Source organism: Microtus ochrogaster, chromosome 2 (assembly GCF_000317375.1).
Source record: "Microtus ochrogaster isolate Prairie Vole_2 chromosome 2, MicOch1.0, whole genome shotgun sequence".
Classification (NCBI taxonomy): domain Eukaryota; kingdom Metazoa; phylum Chordata; class Mammalia; order Rodentia; family Cricetidae; genus Microtus; species Microtus ochrogaster.
The window spans coordinates 96,351,753-96,361,452 of record NC_022010.1 but is presented as its reverse complement, the minus strand read 5'-3'; the positions used below and the strand labels follow the sequence as shown (position 1 = coordinate 96,361,452).

Here is a 9,700-nt window from a genome sequence, read left to right as displayed (position 1 = left end):
AAGTTACAACAGCCATAAATATACCTTGAGGAAACTATTAATAAGTAGCTGCTATTACAGAGAAACTTGAGAGCAGCACATTTTTAAAGGGCAGAACACACATAGGACAAGGAAGACCACATTGGGTACCACACCTATCGCTGAGAGTATATAAACCCAGCTCTCCACAGGGTGACATCCAAACCCAGTCTTCTCAGTCACATCCAGCTGAGCTCACATCTCCTCTCAACATGGCCCACAGCTGCTGCTCTGGAAACTTCTCTACCTCCTGTAGGTGCAGCCTGCCCACCTCAGGTTCAGCCTGTGACTCTCCTTGGCCCAGCAATCTGGTCTACAACACCACCAGCTGCTCATCCAGCACCTGCCAGCTGCACAGTGACTGTCAGGAGACCTGCATTGAGCCCACCAGCTGCCAGAGGTCCTGCGTGGTGTCCAGCCCCTGCCAGGTGGAATCCTCTGTGAACACAGGCTGTCAGAAAACCTGCATTGAGCCCACCAGCTGCCAGAGGTCCTGGGTGGTGTACAGACCCTGCCAGACAGCCTGCTACTACCCAGGGAGCTCCACACCCTGCAGCCCCTGTGAGGGGACATACGCTGGGTCTCTGAGTTGTGAGTCCAGCAACTTCCATCCTATGGGCTATGAATCTAGAAGCTTCTTCTCAGGGGACTGTGGACCCAGGGGCTTCAGATCTCTGAATTATGAAATCCCTGTATTTCCTTTCTTGAGTGATGTGTCCACATTCTGTTACCCAACTTACTTGCTTTTTAATACCTACCAGCCTTCATTTTTTGTTCCAACTTGTGGGCCACGTCTCTCTGGAATCAGCTGTTAGCTCTGTGCGTTCTACAGTATTGTGGTCAATGTCTCTATCCTATACTCATTTTTCATGCTTATCCCTTACATTTTTCCTCTCTTTCTTCTAATAGGAACTTCTCAACTTCTAGGATGGGTGTATAATCACAGTTATACTTTACCGACAGTAATGCTGTTATATACTGTGCTGTTTAGTTGTTGTCCTACAGTATATGAAAGTGAAAACTTATTATAATAAACTTGTGCAACCTGAAACCTCAGTATATTGCTCACATTATTATTATTCTTGTTGTTACTATTAATTATATTTTCTTTTACAGATTTGTCACACTAAATTATATATTATGATTCTGTGGTTAGCTCTTAGGAACAAATAACTTGGCATTTTTTTGTGATCCTTGTTTGGAGTAGTTAATTCTAGGAAGACTTCCCTTGTTGTCTGCACACTAGGTACGTTGATAAGGGAACTGTGTGAGATTTAGGGACTACATTTCTGCTGATTAATGACAAAGTAATTAAGCCGATGTCTATATAGAGAAAATAATTGCCTAAATCTAGTATTTAAATGTAAATTATCAGCCAGGGTTAACAGTGAGTCTAAAATAACTCTCAGGACTGACACTTTGTTTTTATATAAATGCTGGTTTCCATGCCCCCACAGTTGGGGAATATCTAATCTCCACATGTACTAAGGACAATCACGGTGATCCGGCATCAGGCTGTGCTGGCAATCCCTTGGTGCTACTCCCAGGTGCAATGTCAATCAACCTGAGTGATAGATCTAAGCAATATTGAGCAGCTCTTATTTCCTAGTGTTAGCCAGATTTTAAAAGAATGCACATCAATGTCTTGGGTATAGTTTGTTTTGCATTGGGTTGTAGAAAGCATTATCACAGGTTCTATGGTATTTTAAGGAAAAGAAAACATTAAATGGGGAAAAATCTCTAGTAGGAAAGGGGATATTTTACAGGAAAATAAACAGGATGCAAAATTCCAGGGACTTTCAGAGGCATTTAGAAAGACTTCCAGAAAAGTACACCCCAGTGTCTGATTCCGAGGTAAAATCATTTCTTCATTGGAGTCTCTCTTTCGTTGGTAAAATCATATAATTTTCTAGCTTCTCATAACTGTGTGAAGAAAGAATGACAGTGGGGTCCTTCTATCAGTCTAGGATGATGTTTGAGATACAAATACAGAGGCAGAAATATATTGCTTATATTACAGGAAATTCATTGTTTAAAGAAGGAACTTGAATCCACCATTAGTGGTGTGTGCCGTAGCCTTCCCTCGTATCACCCATGGGAGAATGTTCTAAGGAAGGAGGTAATATGAGACTAATAATTTAATGTCTAGACACAAGACAGAGACTAAGATTATTAACTTTTGTTAAGACAGGAAGGCGGGGGGACTCAAAAATATTTGAAACTTGCTAAAGTCTTCATAGAAGTGCCCATTAGACCATGAATTTTTAAAGCGATGTTGGTTATTGGTTTTTTTCTTGAATAACTTTTAAAAAAATTACAGCTCTAAGTGTAATCAAGAAGTGTTTTATATTTCCATTAAAAATCACTTCATACAGCAGTTCATTTAATCCATTGCATTTATCTCATTACTCTTAAGTAAAAGGCCCATAATAAGAATAAAAATAAAATTATTGATTTAGAGAAAGATCTATATGTGACTTAAACTAATTTGTTTCAGAAAAAATTTCCTTAGTTATTATCTATTATTATATATAATGACTGAATGACAAGAAAACAGTTGACATCTTAGCAAGAAATACCGTGTAAACTTCAGCAGTACTATGACATGTCTTCTCCACTTACACTATTATTATTGTCTTTATCACTCAGGTTTTATCAACAGTATGACAAATAGCATGTGTTCTTTTCAATAAAATTGATCATGAAGGAAAAAATAAATATACCAAGTAGGAATATATATTTGATGGTTATTTCGATTATGTTAACATATGTTATTTCGATATATTCATTATATTATTATAGTACATTTACAAGTAAATTTTATTTTCAACTCAATTGCACTATTCCAGCAAAGATCAATTTTAAAACAATGTTAAAAATTATATTCTATGTGTTGTCCACAGATTTTGTTTTTATTAGTAGCTTTAAAGGGCAGGCTTCACATGGTTACCAACCCTTTGCATGTATGTTACATTGGATTTTTAATCAGAGAGAAATGTAGAAAATGGGTGGAGCCTTAAAACGTTATTCTGGTGTTGGGTGGGTGGTGCAGGCCTTTAATCTCAGAACTTGTGAGACAGAGGCAGATGGATTTCTCTGAGTTTGAGGCCAGCCTGGTCTACAAGAGCTGGTACTAGGACAGGCTCTAAAACTACAGAGAAACCTTGTCTCAGAAAAAAAAAGTTATTTGGAATGAAGCAATCCAGCACAGGAAAACAAACATCTCATGCTCTCAGTCATTGGCCTTAGTGTTGGATCTTTAGATTTGTGTGTTTGATTTAGTGCATCTGCTGAGTTCAGCAAACTAGAAAGGGACCAATGATGGGAAGGGGGAAGAATGATACCAAAGGAGGGATCAAAGTAGAACACAGGTGACAGGAAACGAAAATAAGAATAACGGGGAAAAGGGATTAGAGGGAAGAGGGCTTGGGGGGCATAGAAAAGGGTTGAGCAAAGGATAGGTAATTCTAAAGATGTTTTACGGAAACTTCCTTTTGTACTATACATCTTTATCCCTGTAGTGCTATTTTGTTTGTGTTCTGATGAATAAAGCTTGCCATAGTGGTATGATGGTCTGTATAGACAGAGAGGATGTGATAAGGCTGGGTGGGAACAGGAGATTGACCCTTTTCCGTCTGAGGAGTTGGAGAAGTAAGAGGTGACTGTGGCTGGTTATTCACTTCTCTGATCTCTCAGTTTTTACCCTGATGTCTGACTCTGGGGTTTTATTGTTAAGGCTAATTAGGATCACACATCACATCCTGAAAGCCATGTGTTGCCAAATAAAAAGTCCTGTGGCAAGTGTGAGATACCTGTTCTTGAGTTTTTGGTGAGGTGTTCTAAAGCACCCCAAACAATCCAAGTTACTGGCCTTGCTTTTGGTTGTACATTAAAACATGATAATAAGATCACTAACCTTCTCTATTATTTAATTGTCTGCAATATCGCTTTTACAGGATTAGATAGTTACATCCAGGGCTTTGGCCTTAATTCTGCTGTGGAACTCATACTAATCCCAGTGAGTAAAAACATTCAACATTCCTTAGATACACTGCTTTATGATGATGGATGAGGAGCCATGGAGAAACATCAGCTGCTGTGGGAAGTCCTTCTGTATATGTGTTGCTTTTATTGGTTAATGAATAAAGAAGCTTCCTTGACCTGTGATAAGGCAGAGTAGAGTAGGCAGGGAAACCCAAACTGAATGCTGGGAGAAAGAAGGTAGAGTCATGAGAAGCCTTAGTGGAAGGACACTAGCTGTCAGAGGCAACCTTGCAGGTAGGCCACCAACCTTATGTTAAAATTATAAAATAATTCCAGATGTAAGAGCTAGCTAGTAATATACTTAAGCTATTGGCCAAATTGTATTTCAAATAATATAGTTTCTGTGTGATTATTTCAGGAGTCTGGGTGACTGGGAAAAGAACAAGTGGCTTCATACAACAGATTGACACACCAATATGGCTGACTATATCCATGAAAACCCTAAGAAAGCTTGGAAAGTAATTCTAGACACAAAAAAGCAAAGTTTAGTCACATTATTTTTTCAGCTGGCAGTATGTCATAGCTTCCTTAAGAGAGGTCTTCCTGATTCAGTGGTGGAAAAAAAAAGTGCAGTTTCAAAACAGGAACATCCTGGCATCAGCACAAATGGCTCTTACTTTTTCAGGAGGTTTGGCTACAGAGCATTTAAATGAGTTCTGTGAGCAGAGTGCTACAACTTACTTAATGGCAATATAGACCCGCTGTGTGCCTAAAAATGGGAAAATGTACATGGCTCTCAGAGGCAGCAAACATACCTCTACCATGCTAGACCGGGTGGAGCAAGCAGGCATGACTCTGTTGGCCTTAGCCACACCCACTTAGCATTTTTTTTTTAAATAAAAGGTCACTTCTGGTCAGAAAATAATTACAGGTACATAATAAAGACAGATTCAGATAAAAAGACCTCTAAATGGATCACAGTGTTGGATAAATGCACATAGACTTAGGAGAGAGAAGAAAAAGCATATAGAGAGTTATTAAAAAGTAAATCATTTTTTTAAAAAAAGTTCTTAAATAGACATAGTATAGATAGTCATAGATTAAAGAAATAAAGAAAAATAAGACACATAAAGATGGAAAATACACAGAGAGCCAAGATTATGTATATTATTGTGTTCTCTTTAAATTTTTTGACTGTGAAGGAGTTAAGTACAAAGAGGCATTTCATTTTACAGGCTGCTAAGCTAAACCAACATATATATCTGAAATATATCTTGATTTCAAAATATGGGTATAGGGATATATTGCTTTGGAAAAGAGGTTCTTTTGTTTCCATAGAAGATGAGAACTATGGATTTCTTCCAGACTAATGTGTTATGATGGAACAAGACAGCCCCCCCCCCCCGAAAGGTCTCCATGAAGACCTCCAAAAATTACTTCACCCAATAAAAATCAGGAAGAAGTTTGGAGAGGACTATGTCCAAATTCCCAAATATTGTTTATAAATGTTTGTTAACATTTAAGGGAGGATATGCTATGGAGATAGATACTTTGCACTGGTATCGATCTTGGTTTATTGATATAGATTTTAGGACAATTTTGTTATATGTATATGTCTGTTATTGTTTAAGGTATTGTGTTTGTGCAACTACTTAAAATGTAATGCATAATAAAGAAATATAGGTTAATAGAAAATCATCTATTATAGTCAAGCTTGTAGTCATGTTAGTTAGGTTTTCTAGGTATATAGAGATATATTTCAATTATATAGGTATTTTTTTTATTCTTCTTTTATTGAAAGAAAAAAAATTACCGCCTCCTCCCAGCCTCCCATTTCCCTTCCCCTCCTCCCACTCTTCTCCTCCTCCCCCCGACACCTCTCCCCCTCCCTCTCCAGTCCGAAGAGCAGTCAGGGTTCCCAGCCCTGTGGAAAGTCCAAAGTCCTCCCCCCTCCATCCAGGTCTAGGAAGGTGAACATCCATACTGGCTAGGCTCCCACAAACCCAGAACATGAAGTAGGATCAAAACCCAGTGCCATTGTCTTTGGCTTCTCATCAGCCCCCATTGTCCGCCATGTTCAAAGAGTCCGGTTTTATCCCATGCTTTTTTAGTCACAGTCCAGCTGGCCTTGGTGAGCTCCCAATAGATCAGCCCCACTGTCTCAGTTGGTGGGTCAGAGACCTTCAGAATATGGCATTTAAATGTTTTAAGAAGTTAGGACTTGGTGTTCGCAGCCGTCGCCGCGCCGCCTCTCGCTTGCCGACCTCCAGCCGAAGGAAAAGGGGGGTAAGTAAGGAGGTGCCCATACCATGGCTCGTACAAAGCACACTCTCCGTAAAAGGGTGGTAAAGCACCCAGGAAACAACTGGCTACAAAAGCCGCTGGCAAGCGTGCGCCCTCTACTGGAGGGGTGAAGAAACCTCATCGTTACAGGCCTGGTACTGTGGCACTCCGTGAAATCAGATGCTATCAGAAATCCACTGAACTTCTCATCCGCAAACTCCCCTTCCAGCCTCTGGTGCGAGAAATTGCTCAGGACTTCAAAACAGATCTGCGCTTCCAGAGTGCAGCTATTGGTGCTTTGCAGGAGGCAAGTGAGGCCTATCTGGTTGGCCTTTTTGAAGATACCAACCTGTGTGCTATCCATGCCAAACGTGTAACAATTATGCCAAAAGATATCCAGCTAGCACGCCGCATACGCGGAGAGCGTGCTTAAGAGTCCACTACGAGGGGAAACATTTCATTCTTAAAAATTTTTTTTCCTCTTCCTCCTGTTATCAGTAGTTCTGAATGTTAGATATTTTTTCCACGGGGTCAAAAGGTACCTAAGTATATGATTGCGAGTGGAAAAATAGGGGACAGAAATCAGGTATTGGCAGTTTTTCCATTTTCATTTGTGTGTGAATTTTTAATATAAATGCAAGATGTAAAGCATTAATGCAAGCAAAATGTTTCAGTGAACACATTTCAACAGTTCAACTTTATAAAAATTATAAATAAACCTGTTAAAATTTTCTGGACAATGCCAGCATTTGGATTTTTTTAAAATAAGTAAATTTCTTATTGACGGCAACTAAATGGTGTTTGTAGCATTTTTATCATATAGTAGATTCCATCATTCACTATACTTTTCTAACTGAGTTGTCCTACATGCAAGTACATGTTTTTAATGTTGTCTGTCTTCTGTGCTGTTCCTGTAAGTTTGCTATTAAAATACATTAAACTATATATAAAAAAAAGAAGTTAGGACTTTTTATGACAATGAGTCTACTTCTCTCATGAAGGAACCAATCTACTTCTAGAGGATGATGGTCATCGAAGATGGTGCTGGTTAGACATTTGGGCAAGAAACTGCTCTTGTCTGAACTGCTTGATGTTATGGTGTATGAACTAGACCTGCAGGGCCCATAGAGAAGTGACTGTTGAACTTCCCTAAAGGTGAGATGATCCTTTGGGGTCCCTGCTTCATGAATGAGTCTACTAGACATACTGCAGGGCACAGAAAAATGTGACTGACAAACTGCCAATATAGGTGGAATTATCTTTGAAATTTCCTGCTTCATGTAAAAGTCTGCCAGATACTATGGACCTGTAGGCTGAAGATTGATGCCCCAACAGTACAGAAGAACTTTGGGTGACTGTCCAGGCAGTGAGATGTCTCTGTCAATTCTAGAGTTTTGGAAGTGGCTTACAATGTACTTCCTGTTTACTTAGGTAATGGTATATCTTTTTGAAGTCTTTGATGGAGTTGAAGAATAGATAGTTATAGTTTTTCTTAGTTATGATAAAAGATAAAGTATATATAAATATTATAACTGTAATTCTTGCTTGATACCTATTTTGTTATATGTAATTTTACTATGTTAAAGTTAAAGACTTCCTTTTTATTTAAAGAGAAAAGGGGAAATATTGTGTCAAGTCTTTCTGTATATGTATTGTTTTTATTGGTTAATGAATAAAGAAGCTGGCTTGGCCTGTGATAGGGCAGAGTAGAGCTAGGCGGGGAAAACTAAACTGAATGCTAGGAGAAAGAAGGCAGAGTAATGAGACACCAAGGAACCACCAGAGGGGAAAGATACGAGCTGCCAGTTGGAACCTTGTTGTTAGGCCAAGAGCCTCATTGTAAAATTATAAAATAATGGAAATGGGTTAATTTTAGATGAAGAAGCAATCTAGCAATATGCTTAAGCTATTGGCCAAAGAGTATTTCAAACATTATAGTTTTTGTGTGATTATTTCAGTTGTCTGGGTGGCTTGGAAGTAAACAAGTTGCCTCATACAAGAATCAGCAGATTGTCATCACTTCCAGAAATCAGTTTTTTTCCCACCTTAGTGTCTGCAACTCTCCTTGCTTGTACTGGGAGATGAAGTGCAGAGATATTCCCACAACTCTGGGAAGAGGAGTACCACCACTAATCCAACCAGAACATGTGTGTCTTTGAGATGTTTAAGGGTCACATTTATCATGGCTGGAAGTTACACCTCGATACTAAACTCATACAATTTTGTCTATATAAAGACTTAACCTTGTGAACTATGATGTATCTTATTATAAATGTTTACATTTTACCTCAAATACTAATTATATTTGTTGTTCCGTGTTATTAGAAATACAAGGCTATGAATCTCGGGCAATTCTGATTCAGTTGAGCTCAACCTGCAGATTTAAAGGCAAATAATCCCAGACTTGAATATTCCTAGTAAGAAACATAAACAAATACAGAATTATATATTTCTGAATACAGTTGCTTAATCATATGGTAATTAACTGAATCCCATAAAACCCCTAAAAATAGTAAAGTGGGAAATATATTGAGGTATCAGATTACAGAAATTTATTAGATCAAAATTTTATTTTTAACAACTCTTGGAAGAAAATAAAAATCACATGTACATATCACTAGTATAGAGAGTAAATAATCTTACAATTCCAAGAATCTGCCCAAAATTGAAAAAGGAGAAATTTTTAATGGAAGAATGAAAAGATAGTACTTGGGAATAAGCATCAAAACAATGGCTACAGGACATACAGACTGGTATGCATCTTATGAGAATATATTTGCCTTATCAGCCGAATCATAGAGGCCTAATAAACAGGTTTGCCTTCAACAAGAAAGTTGATAGGAACTTAGTAGGCTGGGCAACAGAATGTGATTCCATATCTCACAGTAGGGAAATCAGACACTTCATAATTCAGTGGTCTGAGGCCCCCAAGAAGAAGCTTCTAGATCTATTGCCTAGAGACTAGTAACTGCCAGGCTAAAAGTCCAGAGATGCAGTAATTGTCCCCTGGCAGGAGATGCAAGGTGTGGAGCTCCTGAGGTAATAGCAGGGCAACAGGCAAGGGTTGAACATCGTAAAACCTCTGGCAGCTGGTGGGCTCAATGCATGTCTCCTGACAGTCACTGTTTAGAGATGTGTTGCAACAGGGAGCGGCGGGGCTGCGTCCCCAGCACCCGACCGCCTGCATGGCTAGCTTTAAACCCAAAAATAATTACACGGAAACTGTATTCTTTTAAACACTGCTTGGCCCATTACATCTAGCCTTTTCTCGGCTAACTGTCACACCTGGACTAGCCCATTTCTAATATCCATGTAGCTCACGAGCTGGCTTACCGGGAATGATCTTAACCTGCATCTGCCTGGAGTGGGAGAATCATGGTGACTCACTGACTCAGCTTCTTTCTCCCAGCCTTCT

The 9,700-nt window shown here is 39.0% G+C and overlaps 1 protein-coding gene and 1 pseudogene across 1 annotated transcript; both read left to right on the top strand.

The window, feature by feature from the left end:
* Nucleotides 1-230: 230 nt before the first annotated feature.
* On the top strand, nucleotides 231-833 carry LOC106144305 (keratin-associated protein 13-1-like). Its single transcript, XM_013353196.1, has one exon. It carries the CDS (start codon nucleotides 231-233, stop codon nucleotides 831-833), a length of 603 nt encoding a protein of 200 aa, XP_013208650.1.
* Nucleotides 834-6,311: 5,478 nt separating this feature from the next.
* On the top strand, nucleotides 6,312-6,722 carry LOC101986704 (annotated as a pseudogene).
* The last annotated feature ends 2,978 nt before the right edge of the window (nucleotides 6,723-9,700 follow it).

Excerpts from the sequence above, each read along its gene's own strand:
- LOC106144305 (XM_013353196.1), top strand. The coding sequence starts at position 231 with ATGGCCCACAGCTGCTGCTCTGGAAACTTCTCTACCTCCTGTAGGTGC.